This window comes from Vicugna pacos, chromosome 3 (genome assembly GCF_048564905.1).
Source record: "Vicugna pacos chromosome 3, VicPac4, whole genome shotgun sequence".
Taxonomy (NCBI): domain Eukaryota; kingdom Metazoa; phylum Chordata; class Mammalia; order Artiodactyla; family Camelidae; genus Vicugna; species Vicugna pacos.
This window is the reverse complement of record NC_132989.1, coordinates 22,055,672-22,078,558: the sequence shown is the minus strand read 5'-3', so window position 1 is coordinate 22,078,558 and position 22,887 is coordinate 22,055,672. Positions and strand designations below refer to the sequence as shown.

The following is a 22,887-nucleotide window of genomic DNA, read 5'->3' as shown; positions in this document are numbered from 1 at the left end:
TTAAATTGAGTATTAGATAGATGAGCCAAATTCAAATAGAAAAAAAGGGCCCAGCCCTAGTCTTTTAGTTAGTTGTCACCCTCCAATACTTCATAGAATGGTCTGTGTTGTTGAAAGACTTAGTAAAATACTGCATCCCACAAGAGCTTCCCATCATTTGAGAAAATCTTATTTCCTGTAAAATCAGAAATACTTTATCTGTAGTAGAAACTCGTTTCAATGGATTTGTGTTTAAGCTGGCACCATAAAATTCAACTTAGCTCAAGCTTCCTCCTCTGGGAACCTTTCCTGATAATGCCATTTCTTTTCTTAAATATCTGTTTGAGTACTGCATGTGCCTGTGCAAATCTCATCTGAGCACTTACCACTCACTACAGAAACTGTCGCTTTACTTGTGTCATCCTTCTAGTCTGTGACATCTTGGGGCGCAGATACTAGGTTTTATTCAATTTTATATCCCTAATGCCTTTCACAATGCCCAAAATTAATCTGTGTGTAATAAACACCTGCTGATGAATTACAAAAATTCAATAGATGTACAGTGAAATGACTGGCCTGTGTGAAATGGAAGAAATCAAGTTCAAGTTACTCTCAAAAGAAATTGTACAGATGACTGATAATAAAGCCAGATACTTACTAACAGTTGTAACTAGCGAAACCAAAAATCAGAGAAGTAATTTGAAGTATCAGGACGTAAGAATTGTGCCACTAGATGACATGACTGAAACAGATTTTGACAGTTTCTGAGGGAAAGCGCTGTACATACCAGGGTTTCAGTTCGGACGCTTGACGGCGCTACAGGCTAAAAAGTAGGAGGGGCCCTGCATTTGCTGCAGACTGACTCCATTTTAGAAAAGACAAAATCTGAAAGGTACTGGGGATGCACACGGCTTGGAAAACAGCGGCACCGAATTCAGATGTTAGACCTTTTTTCAAACGAGTGGGGTCTAGACATAAACTGATGTTATCCCTCTTGGAAGACTTCGGAAGGCTTCTTTTATTAAAGACAACGCAAGGAGGCTATGTCAGAAACCGAGAGAAAATCTGGCAGAAAAAGGCAACTGGTGAGTTTTCCTTTTCCTTCTGGGCGTAGTGCAGGCAGCCCAGGAAAAGGAAACCTGCTTCTTATAGCCAGTTTCTGGAGATTTGGCGTTGGCAGTGGTAAGGGGAGTATGTCCTTAGCAGCGGGAGGACAAATCCGTGTAAGGTTGTTTCCAAAGAGACCAAAGATTCGTGAGCAAAGGTTCTTATTAAGAGATCAGGGAATATTTTAGATCCACTCACAGAAGAGCCTTTGCTTCCAAATAGGAAGTCAGAGCTATAGAAATTATGCATTTCCAAGTGTTACCCATAAACTTCTTTTTTGTTTTCTGAGAAAAATCTATGAATCTGAGATGTTCCCCCTTTGAAAAATTCTTCTAAATGTTCTGGAATGTGCACAGGAACATGCATGAGATTTGGGTGTTTTCCATCACTGGAAAGCATACTGGGAGTTCAATTTCCATTTTCACAGTAATGTTTGATGCAATAGTGGGGTAAGTAATTTGTTCATTTGTGAGGGGGAAAAATCACTGGATGAAGAACAACCCAAGGTAAGTTTAATTTCACAGAAAGGAATGGTAGGTATCAAAGTAGTTTGGAACCTCTTAAGGTCCAAATTGTGACAATCAGTGACAACCTTTGAGATGTGTTCTTTTCAGCAACCTCACTGTCAAAGTCTGCTAAAGATTTAGTCTCAGAAAATTAAGGAAAGGTCACCAAATTCTCCAGGCTCATTGAATTCTCTAGCCTCTGCAGAGTACCCACCAAACATTTTAAGTATCACACGTATCTTTGCATTATAAACATCCACTGCAAGAAAATTACCAGGCAATTTCATGGCTATGTGGCAAGGCAATTTACAGCAGAAACAGTTTCAGAAATATTTTTCTTCACGTGGAAGATGTTGGCTGTGACAATACCATTGGATGACAATTCCATAAAGTTGGTCATGCTGACACTTATCTGCTCATCCTACAGTACTTCCAGAAACAGACTTCACCTCTTTAAGGATTATCTCAGCACTGTGGAGTAAAAAGAAAATGTCTTGGCCCTTCCTTCCAGAGTTTTCTTTCCACTGAATGTAAAAAGAAAATTCCATATTCCACCAACCTAATGCAGGACAGAGAGATGAGAAATACATCTCCATCACATCACTTTTATCTCCAGTGAAATTAGGTTCTTTGAAGCTGACAACAAGGCATTACTTGGAGACAGCTATCACCCTTGGCATTCATGCTTTTGAGCTCTGGGTAAAAAGCAGAGGAAAACATCCCCTTTCTGAATATTATGATTGTTGTTTTATTGCTCTAAACAATGGTGTACTGATGCCTTAGGTATGTTGATCTTACTTACAAGAAAACTGGTCTGGACATTTCAAAAAATTCAGTATCAATAAAATACAGGGGATTATTTTAGAACAAAGAGAGGTAACACCCAACAGAATCATGAAACTTGGTTAAAAAACAAATTTTCTAAGACACTGCTTATAACAAGTGGTTAAGAAAATAAGTGCGTTTGTAAAAGGAACTCAAGAGTAAATATGAATTCTTGTTTAAATTGAAGAAAATCAGGGAAGATAATGGAAGTGTAATTAATAAAATTTCATAGGGACTGGATTTTAGATAATATTATGGAATTACTGTTACTTCAGTACATTGGGAGACCCTATTTGAAAATATTCCGTTTAGACTGCCATCAGTCTGAAATAAAGGAGTGGGATTTCCTTAATGTTTTGGAGAAAATAAACACTCAGAAAGGACGCGGGGTGGCGCTGCAGCATTAGAAGTAGAAGGAAGAAAGCTACCAGCCTGCGCTCCTTCAGCCAGATGCTTGTTTAAAGGAGCAAGCAGGAAGGGGGCTTTCTAAGGCTGTCGCTCGGGGAAATCAAGGCCCTAGGCATCTCCACTTATCCCAGTAACTGCGTGATACTGGGAGGTAGATCAACGACAACGTGAGCCCGAGCTGAGTCAGGTTTCCTGGAGACCAGAAAGCGATGGAGGTCGGAGAGAGAAAGGAACGCTTTCTGAAACAAAGGCAAGTCTTGATATTCTTTGTCTTCCTGGGCATAACTCAGGCTGGTTCTGAGCCTAGGCACTATTCAGTGGCTGAGGAAACGGAGAGTGGCTCCTTTGTGGCCAATCTGTTGAAAGACCTGGGACTGGAGATAGACGATCTAGCTGCGCGGGCGCCCCGGGTCATTTCCAAAGGGAAAAAAATGCGTTTGCATTTTGATAGGCAGACAGGGGATTTGTTGTTAAATGAAAAACTGGACCGAGAGGAGCTCTGCGGCCCTATCGAGCCCTGTGTACTACCTTTCCAAATGTTACTGGAAAATCCCTTACAGTTTTTCCAGGCTGAGATACGGATTAGGGACATAAATGATCATTCCCCAGTTTTCCTAGACAAAGAAATAGTTTTGAAAATTTCAGAAAGTATTACTCCCGGAACTACTTTTCTAATAGAACGTGCCCAGGACTTAGACGTAGGAAGCAACAGTCTCCAAAGTTACACAGTCAGCCCTAATTCCCACTTCCATCTTAAATTACAAGAGAGTCCCAGCGGCACAGTATTACCACAGCTGGTGCTGAACAAAGCACTGGATAGAGAGGAACAGCCTGAGATAAGATTAATCCTCACAGCACTGGATGGGGGTACTCCACCCAGGTCTGGGACCACCATTGTCCGCATTGAAGTCTTGGACATCAATGATAATGCCCCCGAGTTTGCAAAGCTGCTCTATGAGGTGCAAGTCCTAGAAAATAGCCCCATTGGCTACCAGGTCGCCATCGTCACTGCCAGAGATTTAGATACTGGAGCCTATGGAGAAATATCTTATGTATTTTCCCAAGCATCTGAAGATATTCGCAAAACATTTCGAATAAATGAAAAATCGGGAGAACTCCTTTTAACACAGGAATTAGATTTTGAATCTATTCAGAATTATACATTAAATATCCAGGCGACAGATGGTGGGGGCCTTTCTGGAAGTTGTGTGGTATTTGTCCAAGTGATGGATTTAAATGATAACCCTCCGGAACTGACTATGTCAACACTTATCAATGAGATCCCAGAAAACCTGCAGGAGACCATAATCGCTGTATTCAGTGTTTCAGATCCTGATTCAGGAGACAATGGAAGGATGGTTTGCTCCATCCAAGATGATCTTCCTTTCATTCTTAAACCTTCTGTTGAGAATTTTTACACGCTAGTAACAAACAGAGCCCTAGACCGAGAGACAAGATCCGAATATAACATCACCATCACCGTCACAGACATGGGGACTCCCAGACTGAAAACCCAGCACAGCATAACGGTACTAGTGTCCGACGTCAACGACAACGCCCCCGCCTTCACCCAGGCCTCCTACACCCTGCGGGTCCGCGAGAACAACAGCCCCGCCCTGCACATCGGCACCGTCAGCGCCACAGACACAGACGCAGGCGCCAACGCCCAGGTCACCTACTCGCTGCTGCCGCCCGCCGACCCGCACGTGCCCCTGGCCTCCCTCGTGTCCATCAACGCCGACAACGGCCACCTGTTCGCCCTGCGGTCCCTGGACTACGAGGCCCTGCGCGCCTTCGAGTTCCGCGTGGGCGCCGCCGACCGCGGCTCGCCGCCGCTGAGCAGCCAGGCGCTGGTGCGCGTGCTCGTGGAGGACGACAACGACAACGCGCCCTTCGTGCTGTACCCGCTGCAGAACACCTCGGCGCCCTGCACCGAGCTGCTGCCCAGGGCGGCCGAGCCGGGCTACCTGGTGACCAAGGTGGTGGCGGTGGACGGCGACGCGGGCCAGAACGCCTGGCTGTCGTACCAGCTGCTCAAGGCCACGGAGCCCGGGCTGTTCGGCGTGTGGGCGCACAACGGCGAGGTGCGCACGGCCAGGCCGCTGAGCGAGCGCGACGCGGCCAGGCACAGGCTGCTGGTGCTGGTCAAGGACAACGGCCAGCCGCCGCTGTCGGCCAGCGTCACGCTGCACGTGCTGCTGGTGGACGGCTTCTCGCAGCCCCACCTGCCGCCCCCGGAAGCGGAAGCGGAGGCGGCGGCCGCGGCGCCGGCCGACGCGCTCACCGTCTACCTGGTGGTGGCCTTGGCGTCCGTGTCGTCGCTCTTCCTCTTCTCGGTGCTGGTGTTCGTGGCGGTGCGGCTGTGCGGGCGGGGCGGGGCGGCGCGGGCGGGTCGCTGCTCGGTGCCCGAGGGCCCCTTCCCGGGCCACCTGGTGGACGTCAGCGGCACCGGGACCCTGTCCCACAGTTACCAGTACGAGGTGTGTCTGACAGGAGGCTCAGGGACTTTGAAGTTCCTCAAGCCAATTATCCCCAACTTCCTTGCCCAGGGTGTAGAGAGGGGTAGTGAAGCCAACTCCAGTTTCAGGAATAGCTTTGAATTCAGTTAAGTATTCATAAGGGTCTCTACTGTGCTCAGTCTCAGTTAATCTGTAGAAAGTCCTTTTTTTACTGCCTTGCCCCCTGGAGTTTCTTTTTATTGTAAGAAATGGAGCTATCTTATTCCAACTCAGTGCATGTTACTGGTGTTTCTAAATGTGTTGCTCTGTGACAAAATGAATGCAAATTTTCTTTGTATTCTTACTGTTGATTAGTATCACAGTAACTTGATTCAAGTGTGAAAGAAAGTAAATTTTGTATTTTCCGTAGTCTTTAAGTTAGAGCATCTTTTCTCAAAATTCATCTTTCACAGTCCCTAGGTAATTTTTGCAGTCCTTACATTTTTAAAGGTTTGCTATAACTACATAGGGTTATTCTTTTTCCTACACAGAATATTTGTTTGTATATTCTCTTAGGCTAGTTTTTTTACCCTGTGAACTCACATTAGCTAAAATCACTAATATAGGTATGTTCATGAATAACAAAACACCCTCTCACACTTATCTAAATATATATTTCCTTAAAATGTTCATATATAAAAATTATGATTCATCTATTAACTTTGAATACTTCATTAAAATCCAAAAGATTTGAGGGACTATGTGTCTTTGACCAAATTTTAGAAACTTCAAATGTAGTTTGCCATTCCATTTTTCAAAAATATCTGGAGCACGTATGACTCAGTTGGAAAATAAGCCCATGGGAAAATATTTATCTTGGTGTGCTCATTCTGTTTTTTGGGAGGGGGCACTGACCTCTTCCAATGTTCCCCTTTCAGTGTCCTAGACTTTTCAGTGCTTTTTTTTTCTCTTTAGGTGCTTTTGTTTCTCAATAGTTCTCCATTAATTGCATGATTAGCACAATGACTGGAAAACCATAGGTTCTTAATAAAATTTTTGAATGATTGAAAGAAATTTTTTTTCACTTGTGACATGCTGATATTTAAATACATTAAAATACTCCAAGGCAAAATTCTGCTGGAATTAAATGCTCTCTGATTTAATTTTTGTTATTAATTGAACTTCACTGTTATTCAGATATTACACAGTTATTAGTGCCTGGTGTCTCCTCCTTTCAACATATTTTTCCTTTTTCTCTTCCTGCTTTATGAGTTTCCTCTCCTGCCCACTAGCTTAAGGAATATATATGGGGAAATTGTGTTTTCAATTTCATAATTTAAAATTTCTTCTATGAATTATATGGAATTCTTAAATAATTAATTGAGCTTTCTTTATTCTTAGTTATTTCTTGCAGTTCAATTTCTGATCCATACATGAAAACGAAATTTTAATTTTTTATGTTCTTCAGCCTATCATTAAATTTTTATATCATTTTATGTTTATTTGACTGAGGTATACTATTAAAATTATAATGTAAAATTTAAAGGTCTCATTTTGAGTTTAGCAGTCATGTAGAGAAGTATATTGATATCAAAAGTCTTTGATCAACCAGCTTACTACCTACCTGTAGGATCTTGGATAAGTCACATAATTTCTGTCCCTCCAAAGTGATAACAGCTATTTCAATAGCTTGCAGTTATGATTAAGTTAAGTAAGCATGAGGATACAGAAGTGTAATTTTGTTGTTTTAGTATGACTAATATTACAGGTAAATTTAACAGATGATCTTCCATATAACTACTGATAATTGTGAAAAATCTATATTGAACACGTGGTATTTGTGTTGTTTCATTTCTCTGCCTAAAACCTTGCAATAGCTTCCTTTTATTCTTAGAATAAAATCCAGCCACCCATTATTTGGCCCCTGCTTAAGAAGGCCTCTCCAGCCTTCTCTTCCCATTTTTGAGGCACAAAGCTTTGGATGCACTGTCCTTCCTTAATTATCCAGAATAGCTATGCTCTACTATCCCAGGGCATTTTGTATATCAGTTTCTTTTCTACTTTTTAGCCTGGCAAACAACTTCTCCTCTATGTTTCCGGTTAAATGGCACGTCCTTGGGAAACTTTCTCAGTCTTCCCCCAGATTAAGTTAGGTCCCCCTATTGTATTTTCAGTGCACTCAGTATACATTTCCTATATAGCACTTTCCAGTTTGTTTAAACATCCGTTTAAAGTCTGTTCATCCCGTTAAACGTTAAATTATATAAGATATATAGATATGGTTTGTTTTATTACCACTATACATCTAACTGCTACAAACTCAATAAATATCTATTTCCACATATGAAATAGTTATGCATATTAAGCAGTTAATACAGATGAAACCAGTAATCGTAAAATTAATGAAATAAGAGGAGGAGAAAGCTCTGTGTTCCTTGAGTAAGTGTAAAAATGTGGAAGGAATCAGGCATTTGTGGTCTCTGGATATGTCCCCTGATGTGATGAGGCTGTCTTTTCATAGCATTTTTTCTGACTATAAATGCAACTCATGTACATTTTACAAAATTTGGAAAATTAAGAAAAACACAAATAGGAAGGTGAAACGTCATCATTTAGACCAAGATCTTTCTAACTTTTTGTGTAATGCAGGGGGCAGGTGAGTAGCCCTACCAGGTGTCCACTTCCTTAAAATATGAGAAATAGGACTCTACCACGAAGTCACTTCTTCTAGATAAGAGCGCAATTCCCTAAGTTGTGTTTACTTAACCCATATAACACAACAAACTCCTACAGTAGCGTCAGCTAGGTTTGATAAAGGGAATAAGCGAATAAAATTAAAACAAAACAAAGCTCAAAAACCGAAGTACCTTCTCCAAGATTTTGAAACTGCAAGTGAACGCATGGTGGCGCTGTTGTCTAAGAAGAATTAAACCGCAGTCGCCGCGTAAACTGTAACACACCGATCCAGTGTAGTAAATTAGGGATTGTGAACCGGGACCGATTTATAAGCAAGCAAATCTGAGACTCTGGAAAGGATTATTCGCTAGGTCTTCTTTAAAGGTTGGGAGGCCAAAGATTGCGTTTCCCAGTGCTGTTGGAGGCTAGTTTGGCAATATTTCTTGGAAGAACATGGCAGAAAATGCAGTGGAGGCTGGTGGAGAGCGCTTTCTTAAAAAAAGGCAAGTCCTGTTTCTCTTTGTTTTTCTGGGTGGGTCTCTGGCTGGGTCCCAGTCGAGACGCTACTCTGTGGCTGAGGAAAAAGAGAGGGGCTTTTTAATAGCCAATCTAGCAAAAGATCTGGGGCTGAGTGCAGAGGAACTGGCCGCAAGGGGGGCCCAAATTGTGTCTAAAGGGAACAAACACCATTTTCAGCTCAACCATCAGACCGGGGATTTGCTCCTGCTGGAGACATTGGACCGGGAGGAGCTATGCGGCCCCACAGAGCCATGTGTACTGCATTTTCAGATATTACTGCAAAACCCTTTGCTGTTTATTACAAATGAACTCCAGGTCATAGACGTAAATGACCACTCTCCTGTATTCTCTGAAAATGAAATGCAGCTAAAAATCCTAGAAAACACTCCACCGGGAACAATAATTCCTTTGGAAAATGCGGAGGACTTGGATGTGGGAAAAAACAGCCTCCAAAACTACACGATTACTCCTAATTCCCATTTCCACGTTCTCACACGCAGTCGCAGGGACAAAAGGAAGTACCCAGAACTAGTGCTGGACAAAGTGCTGGATCGTGAAGAGCAGCCAGAGCTCACTTTAACGCTCACTGCGCTGGACGGCGGGACTCCACCCAGATCTGGGACCGTCCAGATCCACATCTTGGTCTTAGACATAAACGACAACGCCCCAGAATTTACACAGTCGCTCTATGAGGTTCAAATTCTAGAGAACAGCCCCCTTAACTCCGTTATTGTCACTGTTTCGGCTTCTGATTTAGATACAGGAATTTTTGGGACAATATCATATGCATTTTTTCATGCTTCTGAAGAAATTCGAAAAACTTTTCAACTAAATTCAATTACTGGAGATATCCAGCTAACCAAATACTTGAATTTCGAGGCGATTAATACTTATGAAGTTGACGTTGAAGCCAAGGATGGTGGAGGCCTTTCAGGAAAATCAACAGTGATAGTTCAGGTGGTTGATGTGAACGACAACCCACCAGAACTGAGCTTGTCCTCAATTACCAGCCCTATCCCAGAGAACTCGCCAGAGACTGTGGTGGCCATTTTCAGTGTTTCTGATCTAGACTCAGGAGACAATGGGAGAATGATATGTTCCATCGAGAATGATCTCCCCTTTGTCCTGAAATCCTCCACGGAAAACTTTTACACCCTCGTAACCGAGAGACCGCTAGACAGAGAGACCAGAGGGGAATACAATGTCACCATCACCGTCACAGACTTGGGGACACCCAGGTTGAAAACTCAGCACAACATAACGGTGCTGGTGTCCGACGTCAACGACAACGCCCCCGCCTTCACCCAGGCCTCCTACACCCTGCGGGTCCGCGAGAACAACAGCCCCGCGCTGCACATCGGCACCGTCAGCGCCACAGACACAGACGCAGGCGCCAACGCCCAGGTCACCTACTCGCTGCTGCCGCCCGCCGACCCGCACGTGCCCCTGGCCTCCCTCGTGTCCATCAACGCCGACAACGGCCACCTGTTCGCCCTGCGGTCCCTGGACTACGAGGCCCTGCGCGCCTTCGAGTTCCGCGTGGGCGCCGCCGACCGCGGCTCGCCGCCGCTGAGCAGCCAGGCGCTGGTGCGCGTGCTCGTGGAGGACGACAACGACAACGCGCCCTTCGTGCTGTACCCGCTGCAGAACACCTCGGCGCCCTGCACCGAGCTGCTGCCCAGGGCGGCCGAGCCGGGCTACCTGGTGACCAAGGTGGTGGCGGTGGACGGCGACGCGGGCCAGAACGCCTGGCTGTCGTACCAGCTGCTCAAGGCCACGGAGCCCGGGCTGTTCGGCGTGTGGGCGCACAACGGCGAGGTGCGCACGGCCAGGCCGCTGAGCGAGCGCGACGCGGCCAGGCACAGGCTGCTGGTGCTGGTCAAGGACAACGGCCAGCCGCCGCTGTCGGCCAGCGTCACGCTGCACGTGCTGCTGGTGGACGGCTTCTCGCAGCCCCACCTGCCGCCCCCGGAAGCGGAAGCGGAGGCGGCGGCCGCGGCGCCGGCCGACGCGCTCACCGTCTACCTGGTGGTGGCCTTGGCGTCCGTGTCGTCGCTCTTCCTCTTCTCGGTGCTGGTGTTCGTGGCGGTGCGGCTGTGCGGGCGGGGCGGGGCGGCGCGGGCGGGTCGCTGCTCGGTGCCCGAGGGCCCCTTCCCGGGCCACCTGGTGGACGTCAGCGGCACCGGGACCCTGTCCCACAGCTACCAGTACCAGGTTTGCGTGACGGGAGACCATAGAGCTGGTGAGTTCAAATTCCTGAAGCCAATATTCCCCAACCTCTTAGTTCAGGACACTGAGAGAGAAATTAAAGAAAGCTCCAACTGCAGGAATAGTTTTGTATTTAGTTAAGTGTTGTATTTGGTCAAGTGAGCCTCTCCTTAATTTTGGCAAGTCTAACTCCCATTGCAGTACCTTTGTTTTAAGAAATTGTAGAGGGGGAGGGTATAACCCAGTGGCGGAGTGTGTGTTTAGCATGCATGAGGTCCTTGGTTCCATCCCCAGTACCTCTACCAAAAATAAATAAATAAACCTAATTACCTCCCCAAATTAAAAAAAAAATTTTAAAGAAATTGTTGCATAAATATGTATGTCTCTATTCCATACTTACATATGTCTCTGTACTTAATCTTCCTTTTATTAATATTCATTGGATTTAGCATGTTTAATTACACTGGATATTGAGTATTTTCTCCATATTTGACCTTCTCTTGGTGATTAATCTTTCCATAACTAGAAATTACTCAATTAGTATAAGAAGAAATCGTACTTAAGTCAACTCATTAGTTAATGTGTTTTTAATGAAACATTTTAAAGCTTTTGTGTAATCTTGCATTTCTATGTGTTTTTGGTGCTTGTCTTTACCATATAGCTTTACATTTGCAAGGCCAGAGTATTTGAAATTCTTTGTAGCTACCTAGACCTTTCTTGTTTACTGTTCTAGGCTATGCCCCCTGAATATGAGCATATAACTTAGCGTGACAGTTTCTCTCAAACTGTACATAAACATGCACTTTATTAAATTATTAATACACTACCTTGTGAACTTTTCCAATATGAGAACCATATATGCTAGATTATCTTATTTGTTTGCTACTTACCTAGCACATTGTAACTGCTCCATACTCACTGATATTAAAATAAAATAATTATCATTTATAAATAATAATTTTAAAAAATTTTATATAATTTGATATTACTTCACTAAAATAAAAGTAAGTCACTGCTTGGTAAAATACTTTTTAAAAAATCTTAGAACCTTAAGTAAACTAAATCTTTTCAAAGGATTCAAGAGGTAGAGAGCATCCTATACTTTTTTGTCCTCCTTTTTGCCCTATTAATAGAAGTTCAAATGTGGTTTAATGTATATGTTTTTCTTGATTTTCCTGAAGCTTCTCTGCACTGTCCAAGGAGTCAGAATTTCTTCTTAGTTTTGGTTATTCTGTTTTAGTCTGATTATTGAGTGATATTAGATTTTCACTTTAAGTTACTTTGCAAACAGGCAACTTTTATCAATAAAATGATGATTTATTTTTGATGCCCAAATTATCTTGTTTTGTCAATGTAACTTTTGGGTATTTTGCATAAATTTACTTTTTCAATTATGCTTATCTTTCAATAGTAAGAGATAAGTATTGTTTTTTTCCTTTAAGACAATAAGAATAGAAATAGAAATTAAGAAATAAACTTATCTGAATTATAATTGTTTTATGTTGTGTTCATTAAGCCAAGTAAGGTGACTGTGTGGTTTCCAACTAAATTTCTGTGGATATAACTATAATAAGACCACTTACTGAACTTTTGGCACAATGTGAGTAATAAAAGAGTTTGCTTTATAATCTAAGCATTTATTTAAAAATCTCAAGTGTCATCCAACTGGAATTTGATTATTTGCCTCTTTCCCTGAATTCCATTTTTTCTAAGGATATAATGAAATAAAAGAAAATCACTGACTATTTAAGTTATTATTGAAACATAGCTTTTAGCCTTCATCCAATCTAATAGTCAAAATTAGAAAGTGATAAAAGTTAGAACAAAATTAAACACAAAGAAATTATAAGACATAAATATGGTAGTCAATTTTAAATGACTTCATTTACTGTTAGATATTTAAATGAAATAGTTTTTGTGTATGATGGCAAGAAATCTGATTGAAGTCTTTACTAGGATATTTCAACATTATTAAAATCTAAGTTCACATTTTTGTTATGCCAGGAAAGTCCAATTTGTATAATCACCCGAACAAGACTGGCCAAATAAACACTCAGAACCCAACTTTGTGAGTTGATGTGAGTAAATTTATGGATTACTTTGTAAGTTACTGTGTGTATTCATAAAGCAAGGATCACTCCTTACCAGCTGGGGATCACCACTAGACTTTGGTGTAGAATAGGGCAACATTTTCAAGTTTAATGATTAGAATTTAGTAGTAAATATAATCCAAATAACTTCCACAAAACGAATACCTTGTGAAAAATAGGCCAGTTCTATTGCTCCAAAACAAAAATAGAGAATGGAGGATGGATACTAATAACCGTTTCAATCATAGTTTTTCAAGTGCTTCTGTTATATGTGCATTTTTTTTTACAATTCCTTTATTGTCTTTAGGCACAGCATATATGAGTTTAACACCTGCTGTTTTAGGGCAGAAATTCTAGTGAAGGCAATGTAGTCTACATCACTTTAAAACCCCCTATTTCTTACTGTCAAAAGTTACAAAATACAGATTTTAAATAGTCTTAGGTTATAAGTTATGCATACATTTGGTGGAATTCTGTTTCCAGGTTAGATGGATTATCTAAAACCAGAAAACAACTATAAAACCTGGTTAAAACCCAGAAATAATCAGTTTGAAGCAACAGACAGCAGATGATATAAAAAGACCTGAAGAGACTAAGATTCCTGAAAACGAGAATCCTTGGAGCTGTGAACTGACTACTATGATCAGTTTGCCCTGAGGACATTTGCAAAGTCTAAGAATAGACAAAAGCTCCTGCCAGAGACAGAGTAACTTCAATAGCCTTTAGCAAACTGGAAGATTCAAACTTGAGGCCAGTTTTTCCCCTCAGAATACTTGTTAAATTCAGGGACATTTCAGGGAAGAAGGCTAAAAATTTCAGTGGAAATTTTCTGAGAGCAGATTGAAGTTTTAGTAATCATAATGCATAAAGATTAGAGTTTGGGATCTGCCATGGGGAAGACTGTGGAGAACACACTGAATTCTGAACTGAAAATTCTGGAAAGCCAGGTGCTTATTATCAGGACTGCAAAGAACTTTGACTAAGCATAGTGCCTGTTTGGATTAAGGCAATTTGATTAGATGTGACTCTGTCAAAGTTAACAGAGGAAAAGGTGAACTCTTTCTGGAAGAAGATAATATCATTTGGATCCTAGACAGCTTTTTACATTAACATTCAGTATTCATTAAAAAATCAGTACACACACACACACACACACACACACACACACACGAAATGAGTAAAACCTAGAGGAAAAAACAGACAATACAGATGACCTATCGATAAAGTAGATACTAGAATTTACTGACAGTGATGTTAAAGTAAGTATGATTAATATGTTAAAATAAGGAATACAGAAAATAGGTAGTAGAGAATTTCACCAGAGAGTGGAATAAAATGGAAATTAAATCTGGAACTGAATAATATAATACCTGAAATTAAAAACTATCAGATGGTGTAATGGCATAGTAGTTGTAAAGGATTACAGGATTAATGCATGCAAGACAGGCCAATATTAAGTATCAAAATAGAAGCATAGGGGAATAAAATAATTAAAAATACAGACAAGAACATTTAGTGACATGTGGAACATAATGAAAATCTCCAACGTACATATGATTGTAATCCTAGAAGGATTAGGAATGGGGAATGAACAATGTTTAAAGAAATAATGACCAGGAATTTTCCAAAATTGGTGAAAAAATTTTACCCCTCAAGATGCTCACTGAAACCCAATTAAGGGAATAAAAAACAAAGCACACCTAGGAATATCATAGGAAGTCCACTAAAGACCAAAATCAAAGAGAAAACCTTAAAAGCAACCACATGAAAATGACACATTGCCTTTAAAGGAACAACAATAAAATGGAGAGCTAACTTATAAACATAATCAAGAAACCAAAAGACAAAGGAATGATGTCTTTAGGCTCCTGAAAAAAAATAATAACTACCAGACTAGAATTCTATCACCAGAAAAATATATCCTTCAAAAATGACGTTTTCAAACAAACAAAAACTGAGAATTAAGCACAGTCACATCTGCACTAAAAGAAATGTTTTCACTGGAATTCATTAGGCAGAAGAAAAACAGTCCTGAAGGAATCGCAGATCTACAGGAAGAAATGAACAAGAATAAGGGTAACTATAAACTGATATTAATTGAATATCAATTATTAAAGACAAAAATAGTTTCTTAAAGGATTTTATATATATATAGAAATTTATATATATAGAAATTTATATATATTTATATATATTACTTATATATATATATATAAATATATATATAATTTAAATTCATGACAAAAATGTAAAAGGCATGTGGTATAGAATTAAGGAATTCTAAGGTTCTAAGCATTATTATGGGAGTAGAAAAATTAAATAATTTGTGTTAGACTCTTGTAGGTCAGAGATGCATACTGCAATTTCTAGGATAATCACAAGAAGAATAATTTAAAAAGTAATTGAAGGAAAGAGAAAAATTAGAAATAAGATTCTAAATAATCAAAGAGAAGAAAGAAACTTTAGGGACAAATACAAAAAAATAGATGTAAATATAAGTGGAAAGATATCAAATATTACAATACTTGCAATTGGACTCAGTAATCCAATTAAACAACCAAACCTGTCAGACTAGGTTTAAGGAAAATTCAATGATATGCTATCAGATAGATGTGTGTTATCACAGAAAGTTTAAAAATTTAAAACTAAAAAAGGTATATAATATAAACATTAACCAAAATAAACTGAGCGTAGCTCTACTCACATAACACAAAGGAGACTTCAAGGAAAGATGCATTACTAGAGACAAAAAGTGATACTTCATAATGATAAAGAGTTACGTATACTAGAAATGTGTAAGTTCTAAGAATGAATATATCCATGTAAAATAATTACAGAATATATAAGGTTAAATTGAAAGAACGTAAGTGAGAAATAGACATATCCCACAGTCATAGTAACATATGTAACACAACTCTCTCAATCCCTGATAGAATAAGAAGACACACAGAGAGAGAATATTAAAAATCTGAACAACATAATAATTATATTTGAGTAAGTTGACATACATAGTATATTGGAGAATATACATTCTTTCTGTATGCATATGGCATATATCAAAATTATCCATATTCTGGATCAAAAAGCAACCCTCAAATTTCTTTTAAAGAATTGAAATGACTCAGTATAGTTATTTACAGTCAAATTAAGGCAGAAGTAAAAATTTAACAAGATATCCCCAAATGCTTCAAAACTATGTAATATAATCCATGGGTCAAAGAAGAAATCCCAGTGGAAATTTCCATATACTTTGAACTGAGTTAACATTAAGATTGGATATATCAAAACAGAACCTACAGGGAAATTTTAAAACTTTAAATGCACAGGTTAGAAAACAAAGATTAAAAATCAATCTAAGCTTTCATCTGAAGAAACTAAAAAGAAAACAAATCAAAATAAAGAAGGGAGAAAATAACATTATATATATAAACATAAATAAATACAAAGCTGATAAATATATAACAGAGAAGATTAACAAAACTTAAAGTTGGCTCTGTGTTGGTTCTTATAAAAAAGAAAACATCAATTACAAATATCAGGAATGAAAAAGGGACATCACTACCAGTCTTACAGACATTTAAAAAATTAAAAGGGATATTATGAACAACTGTAAGCTGATATATCTGACAATTTATATAAAAGGAAAATACCTTTTAAAACACAATTTACTAAAACTGAAATAAGAAACAGAAAATTTGATTAGTCCTATCTATTAAGTAAATTAAACTTGTTATTAAAAACTTTGTCACTCCAGTTCACACTAGTGAATTATGCTAAATAACCATGGAATAACAAACACCAATTTATACAGACTCTTTTGGAGGACAGAAAAACAAGAAATATTTTCCAAATCATTTGAGTACCAGAATAACTTCAATGGATTATGACATCCAAACTTGAATAGGACATTATAGGAAAGGAAAATCAGACACTGATCTCTTTTATAAACATAGATGGAAAAATACAGCAAATAAAATTCAGAAACATATAAAAAGGGAATAATAAATTATGAGAAAATTGTGTTATGTTAGGAATGCAAATGCAGTTTAATATTTGAAAACAAATCAATATAATTCATCACATGAACAGATAAAAGGAGAAAAATCATATGATTATCTCAATGGTTATTAAAAAATCCACTTGATAAAATTCAGCACACATTTATGGCAAAATTGTTAGCAAACTGAAAATAGAAGGGAACTTTCAGAATGTATTCCAAAACCTACAGTAAACATTATCCTTAATGGTAAGTAATCTAAAACTTTCCCTTACTGATGAAAAATGAGACAAGAATGCCTGCCTTTACTATTTCACTTCAGTATTTTACTGTAGGTTCTATCCAGTGGAATATAGCAAAGAAAAAATAAAAGGTACAGTTGGAAGAGAAAAAACAAGAATATCTTTTTAAAAACATGACATGACTGCTTACATGAAAGTCATAAAGAACCTACAGACTATCTATGAGGATTAATAAATGAAGTTAGTAATGCCACTGGATATAAGGTCAGCATACAAATAACTGTATTTCTATAAAACAACAAAACCCCAAAAACTAAAAATGTCAAGTATCACTTACAATTGTTTCAAAAAATCAAATATCTAGAAACAAATCTAACAAATATGCATAAGACTTCTACACTCAAAAATATAAAATATTATTGTGAAAAGTTAAATATCTGAGTAAACAGAGGGAGATACAATGTTCAATAGTTGGAAGACTCAATGTTGGGAATATGTCAATTCTCCCCAATCTATAGATGCAATAAAATCCTAAACAAAACTTAAGCAAATTTCTTTATGAAAGATGACAAGCTGAATCTAAAGTTTACATGGAAATACAAAGGGACAATAGTAACCAAAGCAATCTTAAAGAAAAATAATAAAACTTGGAAGACTTACCAGTCAGATAATAAAGCCTATTATGAAGTATAATAATTAAGATAATATGGTATTGTAGGATAACCAGAGAAAAATGGGAAAAAATAGTCTTGAACAGAACTATGGTCACCTGATTTATGAAAAAATGACATTTTAGAAACAATGGGGAATGGAGCTTCTTTTCAACAGATGGTGCAGTCATTTGGATATTTATATGAAAAATAACTTGACCTTAACCTCTTTAATATGAAAGAAGTGATTTCAGGAGGGGTATAGCTCTAAATGTGAAAAGTAAAGTAATTTTTCAAAAGCACCAGACAGTATTTTTTATGACTTTGGTATATGCAAAGATTTAAAGAGAACACAATAAATTCAAACCATAAATGAAAAATACTGAAAAATTAAACTAAAAGTTAAGAAGTTTAATTCTTCAAAGATAGCATAAGAGAGTTAAAGTGCAAGCCATGAAATGAAAGTATTTATATTATGTACTTCGGAAAAAAGTACTTCTACCCAGAATATACAAGGAACTTCTAAAGATCAATAAGAAAAAAATAGAAAAATTGACAAAGACTTATGCACTCCACAAGAATGTACCCTAATAAAAACAACCATGTGAGAAATGTACTCAATTTAATTAATCATCAGGAGTAATTAAAATATATCATCATCACACACTCATCAGAGTGGTTAAAATTAAGACAGTATCAAATGTTGACAAGGATATGGAGCAACTGGAACTCTTACTCTTGGCTGGTTTTGGTAAAACCACATTTGAGAACTCTTTTGCAATATCTCTTAAAGCTAAGTATATGTGCACTTCTTGACACACAGCAGTCTAACTCCTAGGAATATATTAAACATGAATGCACACACAGACACCAAAAGACATATACAAGAATGTTCATAGTAGCACTACTCAAAATATCCCCAAACTAAAAAACCCCAATGTCCATCAACTGGAGAATAAAAAAAAACGTAAATGGTAGTATAATCATATACTAGAGTAACATAAAGCAGTTAGAATAAAATAAATTAGAACAATATGTAATAGATGAATTTTACAAAGTAATGTTGACGTGAAAGAAGACAAACCTAACAGAAACACTCCATAACTCCATTTGTATGAAAGTTCAAAACAAGACACCCCTACCCCTGCAAAAAAGCCCTATGATAATAGATGCTTACCTTTAAGGGGGACATTACTGAGCAATGACAGCGGGGGGCTTCTAGGGTTATGGTGACATTTTAGTTCTAATTTAGGTTGTGCTTATGAGTGTGTTCACTTCCTGAAAATTTACTGAGTTGCACATCATGATTTGTGCCCTTTTCTGATATGTTATATTTAAAGATAAAAATAATTTTGTAATATTGGAAACTTTTGTAAACATCCATTATTACTTATTTCTTGTATATAATCAAGTAAGAATCCTACAAGAGAAAGTTTCGAGTACTCAAAAGATATTTTATGATGAATACTAAATACATTTTAGTTTGCTCTAAAAAGTATTCTTTCAGTGGAAGTTAATTTAGAAGATGTTTATTTAGAACTTCCAATAACTAGAAACTGGAGGTACAATTGGGAACACTTCTGTGACTTAAAAGGATACTGATATACACCAGAGTTTTAACTTGGAATGAAATGGAAATACTATATGCGATAGTAAATAAGAACGCCTGGTGGCGCTGCAGGCTAGGAGTATGAATGAAGGGCTTTGAATGCCATGAGACGCCTCTAAGCTGGGAATCAGCACTCTGAATGCTTCTTAAAAGAAAGAAGCATTTTAGGTAAGATCTAGGGGCAGAGATCTTCAGATGAGGGCATCATTCTAGTGCAAGTCAGTCAGAAAGATCTAATTCGAGTTTATTTAACGAAATCATCTGGGTTGATGGTATACCGAGTTAAAGAGACTGCACCTTCTTGAACCGGGTCTGAACAATGGAGACTGCGCCATCAAAAACGCTACAGAAAAGGCAAGTTATCTTTCTTGCTGTTTTGTTGCTTTTGTGGGAGGCTGGCTCTGAAGCAATTAGGTATTCCATGCCAGAAGAAACAGAAAGTGGGTCCTTTGTGGCCAACTTGTCAAGAGACCTGGGGCTCAGGGTGGGGGAACTGGCCGCTCGGGGTGCACGAATCCATTACAAAGGAAACAAACAGCTCTTCCAGTTGGATAAAACGACCGGGAATTTGCTTCTATATGAAAAACTAGACCGGGAGGGGCTGTGTGGGGCGACAGATACCTGTATACTGCACTTCCAGCTATTACTGGAAAACCCGGTGCAATTTTTTCAAGCTGAGCTGCAGCTCACAGATATAAACGACCATTCCCCAGAGTTCCTAGAAAGGGAAATGCTCCTAAAAATCCCAGAAAACGTTCACAGAGGTACTGTATTTTCTTTGAAAACAGCTCAGGATTTTGACATAGGTAGCAACACTATTCAGAACTACACAATCAGCACCAACTCCCATTTTCATGTTGTCACTCATAATCGCGGAGATGGTAGAAAATACCCAGAGCTGGTGCTAGAAAAAGCGCTAGATAGGGAGGAGCAGCCCGAGCTCAGGTTAACCCTCACAGCGCTGGATGGTGGGGCTCCGCCCAGGTCTGGGACCACTACAGTTCGTATTGAAGTCGTGGATATCAATGATAACGCCCCTGAGTTTTTACAGTCGCTCTATGAGGTACAGATCCCAGAAAACAGCCCCCTACACTCTTTAGTTGTTGTTGTCTCAGCCAGAGATTTAGATGCAGGAACGAATGGGAATGTAGCCTATGCTCTATTCCAAGGTGATGAAGTTACTCAGCCGTTTGTAATAGACAAAGTAACAGGAGAAATTCGTCTGAAGAGGGCATTGGATTTTGAGGTAACTCGATATTATAACGTGGAGATTGCAGCCACAGACGGCGGGGGCCTTTCAGGAAAATGCACTGTAGCTATAGAGGTGATGGATGTGAATGACAACGCCCCTGAACTGACCATGTCGACGCTCACCAGCTCTACCCCAGAAAACTTCCCAGAAACCGTAGTTGCTGTTTTCAGTGTTTCTGATCCAGATTCTGGGGACAACGGAAGGATGGTTTGCGCCATCCAGAATGATCTCCCTTTTCTCCTGAAACCCACATTCAAAAACTTTTACACCCTAGTAACAGAGAGGCCACTGGACAGAGAGAGCAAAGCCGAATACAACATCACCATCACTGTCACAGACATGGGGACTCCCAGACTGAAAACCCAGCACAGCATAACGGTGCTGGTGTCCGACGTCAACGACAACGCCCCCGCCTTCACCCAGGCCTCCTACACCCTGCGGGTCCGCGAGAACAACAGCCCCGCGCTGCACATCGGCACCGTCAGCGCCACAGACACAGACGCAGGCGCCAACGCCCAGGTCACCTACTCGCTGCTGCCGCCCGCCGACCCGCACGTGCCCCTGGCCTCCCTCGTGTCCATCAACGCCGACAACGGCCACCTGTTCGCCCTGCGGTCCCTGGACTACGAGGCCCTGCGCGCCTTCGAGTTCCGCGTGGGCGCCGCCGACCGCGGCTCGCCGCCGCTGAGCAGCCAGGCGCTGGTGCGCGTGCTCGTGGAGGACGACAACGACAACGCGCCCTTCGTGCTGTACCCGCTGCAGAACACCTCGGCGCCCTGCACCGAGCTGCTGCCCAGGGCGGCCGAGCCGGGCTACCTGGTGACCAAGGTGGTGGCGGTGGACGGCGACGCGGGCCAGAACGCCTGGCTGTCGTACCAGCTGCTCAAGGCCACGGAGCCCGGGCTGTTCGGCGTGTGGGCGCACAACGGCGAGGTGCGCACGGCCAGGCCGCTGAGCGAGCGCGACGCGGCCAGGCACAGGCTGCTGGTGCTGGTCAAGGACAACGGCCAGCCGCCGCTGTCGGCCAGCGTCACGCTGCACGTGCTGCTGGTGGACGGCTTCTCGCAGCCCCACCTGCCGCCCCCGGAAGCGGAAGCGGAGGCGGCGGCCGCGGCGCCGGCCGACGCGCTCACCGTCTACCTGGTGGTGGCCTTGGCGTCCGTGTCGTCGCTCTTCCTCTTCTCGGTGCTGGTGTTCGTGGCGGTGCGGCTGTGCGGGCGGGGCGGGGCGGCGCGGGCGGGTCGCTGCTCGGTGCCCGAGGGCCCCTTCCCGGGCCACCTGGTGGACGTCAGCGGCACCGGGACCCTGTCCCACAGCTACCAGTACCAGGTGTGTCTGACTGGAGGTTCCGGGTTAAATGAGTTTAAATTCTTGAAGCCTGTTCTCCCCAACCCTACCCGGGGCGCTTGTGAAGAAATAGAGGCAAACGCCACCTTCCGGAATAGCTTTGGATTTAATTAGGGATCTGATCGTGATGCGATGGATTTTGTCAATTATCTCTAATTTCCCCAGACAAAAAATTTGATAACGTCATGGAGAAAAATTCCACCTTCAGTTATAGCCTTGGTTTCCCTTTTGTAATGTCCATTTAACTTTATATTGTCCAGTTTTGGGAAAACTGAATTCTACTGTCACTGAATTTATTCAGAGTGCCATTCCAAATCCTTGCATGCTGTTGATTTTCCTGAAATTTTTGCTCCTTCTGTTGGTATTTGTTGCAATGAGATGGCTTAATAAAATAGAATGTAGAGAAAACAATATTTTGTTAATTTTGCTTCATCACAGCCTAAGTTTATTTGATGCCAATAGCAAAAATTTTAAATGTTTACATAATATTCTTTATTTTGTTTTCAAAGGAATACATGCATATGATAATAAATATGTGAGAAAGCTTGATGAAAACCAACGATCTTCTATTTACACTTCTTTCCTAGCTCTCATCTGTACTGGCAAATACTTTTTAAAACAAACATTTTTATTGAATTATACATACAGAAAGTGAATGAATCCTTAGTGTTCAGCTCAATATATTTCCAGAAAGTTAACATTTTTGGTATCAGCGTTTTGAAGAAATGAAACGTTATTAACATCCCAGGTGCCACACAAATTACCTCTTAAAATCACAACCAGCTCAAGTATAACAAATAACCAAACTTCCAATACTATAGTTTAGTTCTGCCTGTTTTGAATTCATATAAATGGAATAGGAGAGTGTGAACTGTTCTGTCTGGCACCTTGAACTCAGTAATTTATGTTGATGGCATTTACCCATGATACTGCTTTTTAGTTCTTCATTCTCATTGCTATATAGGATTCCACTGTATGAATATTTCACAATTTATTTCCCATCATACTGTAGATGGATATTTGCGTTGGTGCAA

At 40.3% G+C, this 22,887-nt stretch overlaps 3 protein-coding genes across 3 annotated transcripts; all 3 read left to right on the top strand.

Annotated features, from left to right (window-relative positions):
• Window positions 1–2,888: 2,888 nt before the first annotated feature.
• LOC140691916 (protocadherin beta-2-like) lies at window positions 2,889–5,625 on the top strand. Its single transcript, XM_072956391.1, has one exon. It carries the CDS (start codon window positions 3,035–3,037, stop codon window positions 5,432–5,434), a length of 2,400 nt encoding a protein of 799 aa, XP_072812492.1. The 5' UTR covers window positions 2,889–3,034; the 3' UTR covers window positions 5,435–5,625.
• A 2,510-nt stretch (window positions 5,626–8,135) lies between these two features.
• LOC102526542 (protocadherin beta-3) lies at window positions 8,136–12,158 on the top strand. The gene has a single exon (XM_072956343.1). It carries the CDS (start codon window positions 8,393–8,395, stop codon window positions 10,805–10,807), a length of 2,415 nt encoding a protein of 804 aa, XP_072812444.1. The 5' UTR covers window positions 8,136–8,392; the 3' UTR covers window positions 10,808–12,158.
• Window positions 12,159–19,370: 7,212 nt separating this feature from the next.
• PCDHB5 (protocadherin beta 5) lies at window positions 19,371–22,264 on the top strand. Its single transcript, XM_031672197.2, has one exon. It carries the CDS (start codon window positions 19,574–19,576, stop codon window positions 21,965–21,967), a length of 2,394 nt encoding a protein of 797 aa, XP_031528057.2. The 5' UTR covers window positions 19,371–19,573; the 3' UTR covers window positions 21,968–22,264.
• Window positions 22,265–22,887: the final 623 nt, after the last annotated feature.